This window comes from Heterodontus francisci, chromosome 1 (assembly GCF_036365525.1).
Source record: "Heterodontus francisci isolate sHetFra1 chromosome 1, sHetFra1.hap1, whole genome shotgun sequence".
NCBI lineage: Eukaryota > Metazoa > Chordata > Chondrichthyes > Heterodontiformes > Heterodontidae > Heterodontus > Heterodontus francisci.
The window spans coordinates 172831592-172845613 of NC_090371.1; the positions used below are offsets into that span (position 1 = coordinate 172831592).

The following is a 14022-nucleotide window of genomic DNA, read 5'->3' on the forward strand; positions in this document are numbered from 1 at the left end:
AAGAGCATAAGAAATAGGAGGAGGAGGCCATATGGCCCCTCGAGCCTCCTCTGTTACTCAATAAGATCATGGCTGATCTGATTTTGACCTCAACTCCACTTTCCTACTTGTTCCCCATAACCCCCAACTCCCCTACAGTTTAAAAATCGTTCTATCCCAGTCTTGAATATATTCAATTACTCAGCCTCCACTGCTCTCTGGAGTAGAGAATTCCAATGATTCATGACCCTCAGAAGAGAAATTCCTCCTCATCTTAAATCGGAGACCCTTTATTCTGAATCTATGCCCCCCAGTTCTAGATTCTCCCATGAGGTGTAACATCCTTTCAGAAACTACCCTGTCAGGCACCCCCTAGAATCATACGTTTCAGTAAGTTCATCTCTCATTCTTCTAAATTCCAATGACTACAGACCCAAATTGCTCAACCTCTTCATTACAGGAATCAACCTTGTGAGTATTCACTGAACTACCATCAGTGTAAGTATATCCCTCTTTAAACAAGACCAAAACAAGACCAAAACTGCAGTGCGTGTGATCTCACAAAGCAGTGTAAAGTTGCAGCAAGACTTCCCTGCTTTTATACTCCATCCTCCTTGCAAAAAAGGCCAACATTCAATTTGCCTTCCTAGTTACTTGCTGTGCTTGCATGTTAACTTTTTTGTGTTTCATGTACGAGGACAACTAGATCCCAGTATACTGCGACGTTCCCATGTCTCTCTCCATTTAAATAATATTTTGCTTTCCTATTCTTCCTGCCAAAGTGGATAACCTCACATTTTCCACATTATACTCTGCCAAATTTTTGCCTACTCACAACCTATCTTTGCAGACTCTGGACTGGATTTAATGGGTCCCCCCGGAGATGGGTTAGGAGTCGGGGGGCCCACAGAATTGTAGTGGGAGGCGGGGTGGGGGGGTGAGGGTTGGGCTCAGGGCCCATTGCCTTCCCGTTGCAGCGCGATTAAGTCAGGGGCAAGATAGGCTGACGCACCCTCCCACCCAGACACCAATTGAGGCCCTTAAGCAGCCTATTATCAGCCACTTAAGAGCCTCTTCCCAGCCCCGCTGGGATTAAGCCAGCGGCAGGGGGAGACCTCCACCACACGGCGAGGTCACCCAGTGAAATGAAGAGATCTCCTTACAGGCTTGAGGGGAGGGGGCGCTCCATAGGCAATCTGTGGCCATGGAGGGACTCCGCTGGCAAACAACCCACCTCCCTGAACCCTCTCCCCTTGATCTCAATGTCCGCCTTGCCCCTACCATTGTCAGGGCCTGCTGGTCTGGCCCTGGAGACCCCGCCTCACTTACCTTGGGTCTGGGTCTCCAGCGTTGGACCTAGTTCCAAGGCCTCTTGTAGTACCAGCAGTGGCCACCATTCCAGGTGGTGCTGCTGATACTATAGACCTGGCAGCCCTCTGACTGGCCGGCAGATCTTGCAGGTGGGATCCCCGTCTTAAAAGGGCCAAATGGCTGAGGCGGGATTCTCACCACCTTTTCGGCCTAGTGCCGGGAGCCCCGCTGGCACAACTAAACTCAGCCCTCTACATCCTCCTTGCAACTTGCTTTCCTACCTATCTTTGAATAGTCGTCAAATTTGGCTACAATACAGTTGGTCCCTTCATCCAAGTCATTAATACAGACTGTAAATAGTTGAGGCCCCAGCACTGACCCCTGTGGCACCCCACAAGTTGCAGTTTGCCCACCTGAAAATGACCTATTATTCTGTCACTCTGTTTCTGTTAGTTAGCCAATCCTGTATCCATGCTAATATATAACCCCAAAACCACGAGCTCTTATCTTGTGCAGTAACCTTTTATGTGGCACTTTGTCGAATGCCTTTAGGAAATCCAAATACACTACATCTACAGGATCCCCTTTATATACCCTGCCCATTACATCCTCAAAAAACTAATAAATTTGTCAAACATGACTTCCCTTTCATAAAACCACATGGACTCTGCTGGATTGTATTTTAATTTTCTAAATGTCCTGGTACTACTTCCTTAATAATGGATTCTTCAATTTTCCCAATAACAGATGTTAGGCTAACTGGCCTATTGTTTCCTGCTGTCTCTCTCTTTTCTTGGACAGGGGCATTACATCTGTGATTTTCCAATCCACTGGGATCGTTCCAAAATCTAGGACATTTTGGAAGATTACAACCAATGCATCCACAATCTCTGCAGGCACTTCTTTTAAGACTCTAGAATGCAGGTCATCAAGTCCAGATGACCTGTCAGCCTTTAGTCCCATTAGTTTACCTAGTACTTTTTCCTCTACTGATAGTTATTGTTTGAAGTTCCTGCCTCCCCTTTGCTCCTGATTTTCTACTATTATTGGGATGCTTTTCGTGTTTTCTACCATGAAGAGAGATACAAAATATTTGTTCAAAGTCTCTGCCATTTCCTTGTTCCCCATTAATTGCCCAGTCTCATCCTCTAAGGGCAGAATTTTGTGGGCACAAAGTGGGGAGGGGAAAAAAACAAATGGCAGGGGGTGCCATTCTCAACATTGCCCAGGCCCCCTGCCATTTTGTCCAGTACAGGGAAGGCAGAGGACAGCTTTCCCACCCCAGGCCAATTGAGGCCCATAAGTGTTTAATTAATGGACATTTAAGGGCCTCTTCCTGGCTCCACCCCAATTTTGTGGAAGATGGAAGGGTCCGCCACCATGGGAGACACGGCCTGGTAAACCCTGGCGGCCTCCTAGCAGTGTCTACCCAGTCACTGAAGCCTGCCTGAATGGCCCCAGTGACCCTGACCCCACCTGCCTGTGCTAGGGTCTCCTCCAGTCTGAGGTGTTGCATGGCCTCCTGCAGTACCAGCAGTCACCACTGCTTCCAGTGGCATTGCTGCTGGTACTGTAGAGCTGCCGGACTTCCGATTGGCTGGCAGCTCGTAAGACCAGCAGTTCTACCCTTAAAGGGACGAGCGCTCGACAGCAGGCAGTTCATTGGCTGCCCGCCATTAAATTGCTTCGGGGGTCTGACGGAGAACCAAAGCGGGGTCTCCCCCCACCATACAGTCCACCGACAGGAACCCTTTCGCTAGAATAAAATGCAGCCCTGAGGGACCAACGTTTACAACTCTTTTTTATATACTCGCAGAGGCTCTTACTGTCTGTTTTTATATTTCTGGTTAGTTTACTTTCAATCTATTTTCTCTCTTTTTTTTTTGAGAAAGTCATCCTGTGCTGGTTTCGAAAATGCTCCCAATCTTCTGACTTACCACTAATTTTCACAACACTGCATGCCTTTTCTTTTAATTTGGTACCATCCTTAACTTAGCTGGCCACTGGTAGCTCTGGAATTCCTCCGTAAACTTCTCTTTCCCCCTTTGCGATGCACCTAAAAACCTATTTTGGTCATCAGTCCTAACATCTCCTTATGTGGCTCAGTGTCAAATTTTGTATGATAACACACCTGGGAAGCACCTAGGGACGTTAAAGTGCTATATAAATACGAGTTCTTGTTGTCGAATAGGACTAATTGGATCAGCTTTTCAGAGAGCTAGCACAGCCATGATGGACCAATGGCCAGTTCATGTGCTGTGAAATTCTATTATTCTACATGTATCTATTTAGTGTGATAATAGTTAAAGATGAGTTGGCCATTTGCATTCCACTCTGCCAATGACAGCTGATCTGGTTTTATTAGAAAAAACTCCATCTGAATCAACTGGGACATGCAATACAATAAAGGTTGATGCAGATAAAGTAGTACTTTTAATATATTTTACTGTGTTTCATTATAGTTTATCTGCTGGTATCTCTTGTTCGTCAAAAAAACACAAAAGCATTTAAGCCCCAAATACAAATATAACAGATTTGGAAACATTTGTGCCCCATACCCCTCCTGTCTGTGTAAATTATTACTCATCATAAGAACATAAGAGATAGAAGCAGGAGTAGGCCATTTGGCCCTTCGAGCCTGCTCCATCATTCAGTGAGATCATGGCTGATCCCCAACCTCAACTCCACCTTCCCACACTATTCCCATTTCCCTTAGCATCCAAAAATCTATTATATCTTGAATACAAAATTTATATTGCCCATAGAAATTGAATTTACTGAAAAACAAACATATGGCATGCAACAAATACTAGCAATGGCATCTTATTTTGGAACATTACTACTAAGCTATTATTTTTACATAAACTTTACACAAATGCACCATGAAATTTAAACATTAGAAAACATGGGGTGGGTGTAGAGATATAAATAAAAAGAAATGAGCAACCTGACCTCAATCTGTTTTTAATGAAGGCAGGTCAGGAGTGGGTGACCAACTTGTCCTGAAGAGGTGGATGAGTCACAAAAATACTTTAAGGAGGCTGCCTGCTTTCATTTCAAAGTAAATTTTATTCATTAACACTTATAGGCCAGTTTCTCGGGCCCCAGAAAACCTGACAGCTGAAAGGAGGCATGATGGGCTGGATCCTTTAGGTAAATGCCTTTCCAGCACTGCTTGTATGCCAGGGGGAGCAGGAGTGCTTCCCCCAGTTCCACCAAATTTCCCTCTGTACAACCTAACCCCCATGCCCGACACCCCGCACCGTGACTGATCAAATCTCCCCTCCTCGCGATTAGCCGGATCTCCTGAACCTCCTCCCACTCACCCACACCACACCCCCCAACCCCAGGATTAGCCAAACCTTCCCCCACCTCACCCCGTCCTGTCCTGTCTGACTCCCCCACAATTGGCTGAACCTAGCCCTCACTTCCCTAGCAATGTCTGGCTCCCACCACCACTCCCCCAACCCTGAACATGATGTCAGGTTTATCTCTGATCTGCTCCCTGGCTGCTTTCTGACCCAACAGCCACCCAGCCTGTCAAATTGACTGACTATCAGGTCAGAAACCTGTTGAAAAATTTTAAAACACATCCTGTTTAACAGGTTAAATTCGAATCATACTTTTGGGTTTCCAGTACAAAAATCCTCCGACCCAACCCACTCTCTTGTTGCATCAGAGTTACTATGGGCCAAGAATTGCATTGGAAGGTACAAGAATTTGTAGGAATACACAAGAGTCATCAGCTCCATCAAACCTAGAACAGTTAATGTTATAAAAATGACTTCTGATACTTAATATCTGCAGCCAATATAGCGAGACAGGTGAGATAACCACGTGCTCCCGATCAAAATATTAGTGCGAGCCCGCATTATGCTTATGCACTTAATCTTAATTTGTTGTACCGAATTTGAAAATAAAACATTGATAAAAATTGATTAAAACCCTTAATTAACTAATTAATAAGTAGAGTAACTAAACCAGAGGGAGGAGATTACTGCATTTAGTTAGCATTTAATATTTATAGTAGAAATCTAGCACTAGGGACCATATAGTTAATTATAACAATTTAGTAAGGATTTAATAAGTATTTATTTTATATTAATTAACAATTAGTGCTAGAAATGACAGAGGGGTGAAGTGCTTCACCTGTGAGATGTGGGAAGTCCGTGACTCTTCCAGCGTTCCGGACGACTACATCTGCAGGAAGTGTACCCAGTTGCAGCTCCTCACAGACCGCATGGATCGGTTGGAGCGGCAACTGGATGCACTTAGGAGCATACAAGTGGCAGAAAGTGTCATAGACAGGAGTTTTAGAGAAGTGGTTACACCCAAGGTGCAGGCAGATAGATGGGTGACCGCTAGAAGGGGCAGGCAGTCAGTGCAGGAATCCCCTGTGGCTATACCTCTCTCTAACAAGTATACCGTTTTGGATACTGTTGGGGGGGATGGCCTATCGGGGGAAAACAGCAGCAGCCAGAGCAGTGGCACCACGGCTGGCACTGTTTTTCAGCAGGGAGGGACAAAGCGCAGAAGAGCAATAGTTAGAGGGGACTCTATAGTCAAGGGCACAGATAGGCGCTTCTGTGGACGTGAAAGAGACTCCAGGATGATATGTTGCCTCCCTGGTGCCAGGGTCAAGGATGTCTCTGAATGGACAGGGGGCATTCTGAAGGGAGTGGGTGAACAGCCAGAGGTTGTGGTACACTTCGGTACCAACGACATAGGCAGGAAGAGTGATGAGGTCCTGCAGGGGGAGTTTAGGGAGTTAGGTAGAAAGTTAAAAAACAGGACCTCTAGGGTTCTAATCTCGGGATTACTCCCTGTGCCACGTGCCAGTGAGGCTAGAAATAGGAAGATAGTGCAGCTAAACACGTGGCTGAACAGCTGGTGTAGAAGGGTTTCAGATATCTGGACCATTGGGATCTCTTCAGGGACAGATACGACCTGTACAAGAAGGACGAGTTGCATCTAAACTAGAGGGGCACAAATATCCTGGCTGCGAGGTTTGCTAGCGTCACTCAGGAGGGTTTAAACTAGTGTGACAGGGGGGTGGGAACCAGAGCAGTAGGACAGCAAGTGAAATAAATGAAGGGGAACGAGTAAATAAGGCCAGTAAGACTAAGAGGAAGAGCAGGCAGGGAGATGTTGCGGAGAACAGCGGGACTGGTGGTCTGAAGTGCATTTGTTTCAATGCAAGAAGTATAACAGGTAAGGCAGATGAACTTAGAGCTTGGATTAGTACTTGGAACTATGATGTTGTTGCTATTACAGAAACTTGATTGAGGGAAGGACAGGATTGGCAGCTAAATGTTCCAGGATTTAGAAGCTTCAGGCGGGATAGAGGGAGATGTAAAAGGGGTGGGGGAGTTGCATTACTGGTTAAGGAGAATATCACAGCTGTACTGCGGGATGACACCTCGGAGGGGTCATGCAGCGAGGCAATATGGGTGGAGCTCAGGAATAGGAAGGGTGCAGTCACTATGTTGGGGGTTTACTACAGGCCTCCCAACAGCCAGCGGGAGGTAGAGGAGCAGATATGTAGACAGATTTTGGAAAGATGTAAAGGTAACAGGGTTGTAGTGGTGGGTGATTTTAACTTCCCCTATATTGACTGAGACTCACTTAGTGCTAGGGGCTTGGATGGGCAGTATTTGTAAGGAGCATCCAGGAGGGCTTCTTGAAACAATATGTAGATAATCCAACTAGGGATGGGGCTGTACTGAACCTGGTATTGGGGAATGAGCCCGGCCAGGTGGTCGAAGTTTCAGTAGGGGAGCATTTCGGGAACAGTGACCATAATTCCATAAGTTTTTGGGTACTTGTGGATAAGGATAAGAATGGTCCTCTGGTGAAGGTGCTAAATTGGGGGAAAGCTAATTATAACAATATTAGGCAGGAACTGAAGAATTTAGATTGGGGGCGGCTGTTTGAGGGTAAATCAACATCTGACATGTGGGAGTCTTTCAAACGTCAGTTGATTAGAATCCAGGACCAGCACGTTCCTGTGAGGAAGGAGGATAAGTTTGGCAAGTTTCGGGAACCTTGGATAACGCGGGATATTGTGAGCCTCGTCAAAAAGAAAAAGGAAGCATTCGTAAGGGCTGGAAGGCTAGGAACAGACGAATCCCTTGAGGAATATAAAGACAGTAGGAAGGAACTTAAGCAAGGAGTCAGGAGGGCTAAAAGGGGTTATGAGAAGTCATTGGCAAACAGGATTAAGGAAAATCCCAAGGCTTTTTATACGTATATAAAGAGCAAGAGGGTAACAAGGGAAAGGGTTGGCCCACTCAAGGACAGAGAAGGGAATCTATGTGTGGAGCCAGAGGAAATGGGCGAGGTACTAAATGAGTACTTTGCATCAGTATTCACCAAGGAGAAGAACTTGGTGGATGATGAGTCTAGGGAAGGGAGTGTAGATAGTCTCAGTCATCTCATTATCAAAAAGGAGGAGGTGTTGGGTGTCTTGCAAAGCATTAAGGTAGATAAGTCCCCAGGGCCTGATGGGATCTACCCCAGAATACTGAGGGAAGCAAGGGAAGAAATTGCTGGGGCCTTGACAGAATTCTTTGCATCCTCATTGGCTACAGGTGAGGTCCCAGAGGACTGGAGAATAGCCAATGTTGTTCCTTTGTTTAAGAAGGGTAGCAAGGATAATCCAGGAAATTATAGGCTGGTGAGCCTTACGTCAGTGGTAGGGAAATTATTAGAGAGGATTCTTCGGGACAGGATTTACTCCCACTTGGAAACAAATGGACTTATTTGCGAGAGGCAGCATGGTTTTGTGAAGGGGAGGTCGTGTCTCACTAATTTGATTGAATTTTTTGAGGAAGTGACAAAGATGATTGATGAAGGAAGGGCAGTGGATGTTGTCTATATGGACTTCAGTAAAGCCTTTGACAAGGTCCCTCATGGCAGACTGATACAAAAGGTGAAGTCACATGGGATCAGAGGGGAGTTGGCAAGATGGATACAGAACTGGCTAGGTCATAGAAGACAGAGGGTAGCAGTGGAAGGGTGCTTTTCTGAATGGAGGGATGTGACTAGTGGTGTTCCGCAGGGATCAGTGCTGGGACCTTTGCTTTTTGTAGTATATATAAATGGTTTGGAGGAAAATGTAGCTGGTCTGATTAGTAAGTTTGCGGACGACACAAAGATTGGTGGAGTTGCGGACAGTGATGAGGATTGTCAGAGGATACAGCAGGATATAGATTGGTTGGAGACTTGGGCGGAGAAATGGCAGATGGAGTTTAATTCAGACAAATGTGAGGTAATGCATTTTGGGGAAGGTCTAATGCAGGTGGGAAGTATACAGTAAATGGCAGAACCCTTAGGAGTATTGACAGGCAGAGAGATCTGGGTGTACAGGTCCACAGGTCACTGAAAGTGTCAACGCAGGTGGATAAGGTAGTCAAGAAGGCATACGGCATGCTTGCCTTCATCGGTCGGGGCATAGAGTATAAAAATAAGCAAGTCATGCTGCAGCTGTACAGAACTTTAGTTAGGCCGCACTTAGAATATTGCGTGCAATTCTGGTCGCCACACTACCAGAAGGACGTGGAGGCTTTGGAGAGAGTACAGAAGAGGTTTACCAGGATGTTGCCTGGTCTGGAGGGCATTAGCTATGAGGAGAGGTTGGATAAACTCGGATTGTTTTCACTGTAACGACAGAGGTGGAGTGGCGACATGATAGAGGTTTACAAAGTTATAAGCGGCATGGACAGAGTGGATAGTCAGAAGCTTTTTCCCAGGGTCAGTTACTAGGGGACATAGGTTTAAGGTGAAAGGGGCAAAGTTTAGAGGGGATGTGCGAGGCAAGTTCTTTACACAGAGGGTGGTGAGTGCCTGGAACTTGTTGCCGGGGGAGGTGGTGGAAGCAGGTACCATAGAGACGTTTAAGAGGCATCTTGACAAATACATGAATAGGATGGTAATAGAGGGATACGGACCCCGGAAGTGCAGAAGGTTTTAGTTTAGGCAGGCTTGGAGGGCCGAATGGCCTGTTCCTGTGCTGTCATGTTCTTTGTTCTGCCTTTAAGAGATACCGTTGATCACACGACACAGTACTCGGATCTAAATTGTTCCTTCGAGCAAGTTTCCAATCTCAGTAAGGTTCTTTGCCACAATATTGGAACAGGGGAAGTGATGCATAACTTAACCAACAGCAATCGCATGTCCCGCCAACTAAGCACTGGTAAATATCAGCAAGAAAAAGTCAATTACGCCAGTATTACATAATGTATTATAAGATGTTCTATCTATTCCTCAAAAATCAATAAGATTCTTGAAACACTGAGGTCAAGCACTGACAGACTTATTAAGTATATACTACTTAAGCATACACTAAAAATAGTCCTTACAATCACACACCAGGTGATTCAAGTTGGGGACTAAAAAAAATTCCTTCAAATCCAAAGTCCAGTTAAAATTCATTGGTTTATGTATTTTGCTCAACTACAAATCATCAATCTAAATGCATTTAAAAATCATGGAACTTACTTCTCTAGCTACAAAATATATGTATGGCCAATGGTTAAAATACTATTGATTTGCATGGCTGTAGATAACGTCATTTTCCATCGTTTTGTTTTCCACATTTTTAGGCTCTTATCTTTCCTTCCTGAGGTCACCAGTCCATTTTAATTAACTCTCAATGTACCTATGTCCAAGAGTGTCATGTCTGGTCTCTCTTCCATGCTCCATTACATAATAAACATTGTTACGACCAGGTGAGAAAGATGTCTCGGGTTCCCTTTCAGCCTTCACCTGGTCTTACTGTAGCAGGGTTTTATTTTTAAACACACTGGTTTTTTTTAGCTCCCCCTTAGGTGAATCCTTGTTCACCGCTTTCCAATTGTAAGGCAAAGAAACCAGCACAAACAGGCTTTCTTAGGTTTAAAAACATAATGTTAAAATTTATTAAACTTAAAACTCTAATTCGGTTAATACCCACGGATATCTGCCGAGCCCCAAGCTAGCATGCATGCACGATACACACATACAAAGAGACAAAAAAGAGCAGAAGAAAAATAAAGTGGAAAGGTTTGAGGCAATATCTGAAGAGTTGTTGTTACGGTTCTTTGAGTCCACTGTAGAGTCCTTGATTGTAGGTAGATCTTGCTTTTCGTTGGGGCCCAGTATTCTTTTTAAACGTTGTTCACTGTCAGAGGCTTTTCGCTCGAGATTCATGTGTCTTCAGTGGATTCAGAGGCTTGTGAGAAAGAGATAGGAGTAGACAGGAGAGATCTTCTCAGTCCTGAAGCAGACAGCTTTCTCCCAAACTGTTTGTACAAATTCAAAAAACTCAGGTTGCTCAGCAGGTTAGTCATGTGACTAGCTGGTTTGGCCATGTTAGTTTTTGTATTCGGCCATCTTAGCAGTCAGCCTGGAATGCGAGCTCCCCCACCTTCAGCGTCTGATGATCAAAAGTCCATTGTGGGTTGTATGTCAGGGAATGGCTGCTTTGTCCTTCCAAACACCATCTGTTAATATGCAAATGTCTTTTCCAGCCACGGCTGATCTGTTTAACAAGTCCTCCCCTCACTCCAATAACAGTTTAAAATCAATGTTCGTGACAAAATTAATGTGCCTCATTCTTGGTAGGTAGGGGCCCACCATAGCACCAAATTCAGTGGAGCTGCTTCAACTATACAGATGAACATTTGCACTGAACACCTGTAGTTTATCCTCATTCCCAAGTAAACAATTGCTGCATAAACTTAAGAGTGTGAACACTTGCACAACAGATGCTGTGGGTATTTGTAATGTATGACTATAAAGAATAGCTATTGCTGATTGAGGCAGCAACTGAATAAGCAGTGGAGGAGAGGAAAGCAAAAGGCAGGGATTCAGATAGTTGTCAGTCTACATAGCTTTATGTCCAAATCAGCACAACACTGAGACAAATCCCTAAAGTGGATGTTATTCAGTTCGAGGTCATTTATGGTAACAAACTGAGCTAAGATTTAAGACAAATCTCGCTTTGTTTAAATTACTTAAGGTTCCAGCACTAGAGGACTATCCTACAACAGAATTCATCAATGTGACATGCCCTTTAAAAAAAATGAAAACTAGATCAAAACATGTGGAATACCTTCTTTGTACTCAAAGAAGAACCAAACTTTAAATTTAAAAACATGGATGATTCAGCTCCTATTCAAGCCAGAAATACTAACAGACTGGCCAGTTTTCAAAGTAAAATGAACAATTTTGTTCTCCATAAACTTTTGTATCATGGAGTGCTTTGCTTATGCCAAGTTTTCTGAAATTTGAGTTCACAGTATGAGAAACACTGGCTGTCATCAGAAGTGAATTTACATATCCATTGCAAGCTCATGCAGTTTTCACAGGGATCTGTAGCTATAGCTCTTTTGCATGAATATAGAGGAACCTTAAAAAAGCAGAGTTTAACAATTTGTTTAAATTATTTTTCAAAAGTCACAAGAGAAGCCATGGCCTGTGTAACGCTCATAAAAACCGCTTGAAGAGCAGCCAGGGCACAAGTTGGAAAACAGAAGACTGCTTTTCTGTTACCACAGCTATCTTTCTTCCTTTCTTTATCCTGTGAGGCGCTTTCACAAACAGGAAATATTCCAATCCATTTTCCAACATAGGTCCACATCAAACGAGTGGTGTTGTACTATGAAATTATTCCAGACCATTAAACTAATTTGAATAACACCAATTGCAGCAGATCCAATTTTTAAAAAATCTGCTACTGCTTAACTTGTCTATCAGACACTGAATTGCCATGGTTATAATGTCCTTGAATTATTTCATTTATGTTTCCACACAAAAACAAACCCAAATTAACAAAAGATCATTTATAAGGAAAGATTGAACAGACTGAGACAATTTGCTCTAGAAAAAAAAAACTGAACGGTGACCTGACAGAAGTCTTTAAAATTATCAAACGGTTTGACAGGGTAGACGTGGAAAAGATATTTCTGAGTGCAGGGGAGGCCAAAACTAGGAGCTACAGATACAAGATCATCACTAATAAATCCAATAGGGAGTACAGGAGAAACTTCTTTACCCTGAGTGTGGTTCGAATATGCAACAGGCTACCACGGGTAGTTGAGGTGAACAGCATAGAGGTATCTAAGGAAATACCAGATAAACACACGAGGGAGAAAGGGATAGAAGGCTATGCTGACAAGGTTAGGTGAAGAGGAGCAGCAGGATGCTTATGTGGAACATTAACCAGTTGGGCTGAATGGCTGGCTTCTGTGCTGGATATTCTATATCATCCACATCAATCAGCATGTTAAAATTCAATGGTCCCATACCTTTGTGAAACAGCTCCTGTAGGCATTCTGCACTCTGACTTAACACAGCCCAGATCTCCTCTTCCTCAAGTGGTCCTCCCCGAACCTCCAGGGCCTCAGCCAGTGAGACATGCATTTTATCTGATAATCAAAACAAAACCGGTTAAGAGTTACACTGAGGTGATTGTATGGTTGTATGATGTATACCAAAAGACACAACAAAATTTAAAATCCATAAATGGTTTCAGTATATTATACAATTTCACCTATTCTGAGATAAAAATATGAGGGATTGCTTGAGAAATACACAAACTTTAAAATAAAGGAGCAAGACAAGACCATTCAGTCCACCCAGCTCAAGATCAGAGAAGGTCTTTTTCAGGATCTGGCCTGAAAAATATACGTTCCTCCCAAAAACCAATGGGACAGATGTTGCTGTAGTAATAACAGTGAGACTATCACGGTCCTGAGGTGGCACTGTACCATTATCTCACTGAGACACTCAACATTTAAATACATGGTTATGAAAAGGTGGTAAGGGCAGTGGGCTTACCACTGTTCACCTCCCAAGTGACCGCAAATCGTGTTTTGTTTGAAATGATGAGTTAGCCTGAGTGCTTTACTTGCCAAATAAACAGACAGTGACAGGTTTTCTTGTAGGTTTAAAACTAGCTATTAACTATTTATTGAACAATATTCATTCCCTGAAATGTTCTCAACACGATTCATGCACACATTCACTCTCAAGAGAAGATAGATAGAAGGTAAAGGGTAAGAATTCAAGGTGTGGTAGGTCTTCGTGGTTTACGGTAAACCTGCTGAATCTTCCAAGTAGGACAGTCTTTTTTAAAGATGCAGGCCTGGGTTGTTTGTAGTCTTGACTTGTTGAGGTGTTGTACATTTCTGGTGGTTAAGGTTTCAGATTGGAGGTGGTGGGTCACTTTCAATCCTCTGCCACACCAAGTTGAAGGGTAGAATTCACAGCAGGGTTCCTTCCTAATTTGGCTGGATCTTTCCACAGCCTCTAGCTCGACTGCCTTCTGAGATATTGCTGTGATCTTTCCCTCGCTCTCTCAAGAGCAACATTTTAAGGTACAAATCGCTCACATTACCTTCTGTTAGGAGAATCATGGCCCTCTCCCCTGCTGTAACCACACAATCAGCTTGGGATGATAAGTGGCAAGTAACATTTTTGTCACATAAATGCCAGGAAATGACCATCCCCAACAAGAGAGAATCCAACCATCTCCCCTTGACATTCAATGGCATTATCATCACTGAATCCCCCACTATCAACATCCTGGGGGTTACCATTGACCAGAAATTGAACTGGGCTGGCCAAAAAAGTACTGTGGCTAAAAGAGCACGTCAGAGGCTGGGAATTCTGCAGTGAGTAACCTACCTCCTGACTCCCCAAAGCTTGTCCACCATTTACAAGGCACAATTCAGGAGTGTAATAGAATAC

General features: G+C 43.9%; 1 protein-coding gene across 1 annotated transcript in view; it reads right to left on the reverse strand.

The window, feature by feature from the left end:
- LOC137369796 (tyrosine-protein phosphatase non-receptor type 13-like) overlaps window positions 1-14022 on the reverse strand; it is a 66313-nt gene that overhangs the window by 12742 nt on the left and 39549 nt on the right. Inside the window, exon 2 of the mRNA XM_068031326.1 lies at window positions 12579-12698. Within this exon, the coding sequence (XP_067887427.1) occupies window positions 12579-12693 (115 nt within the window). The 5' untranslated portion in view covers window positions 12694-12698. The remainder of the gene's footprint in view (window positions 1-12578; window positions 12699-14022) is intronic.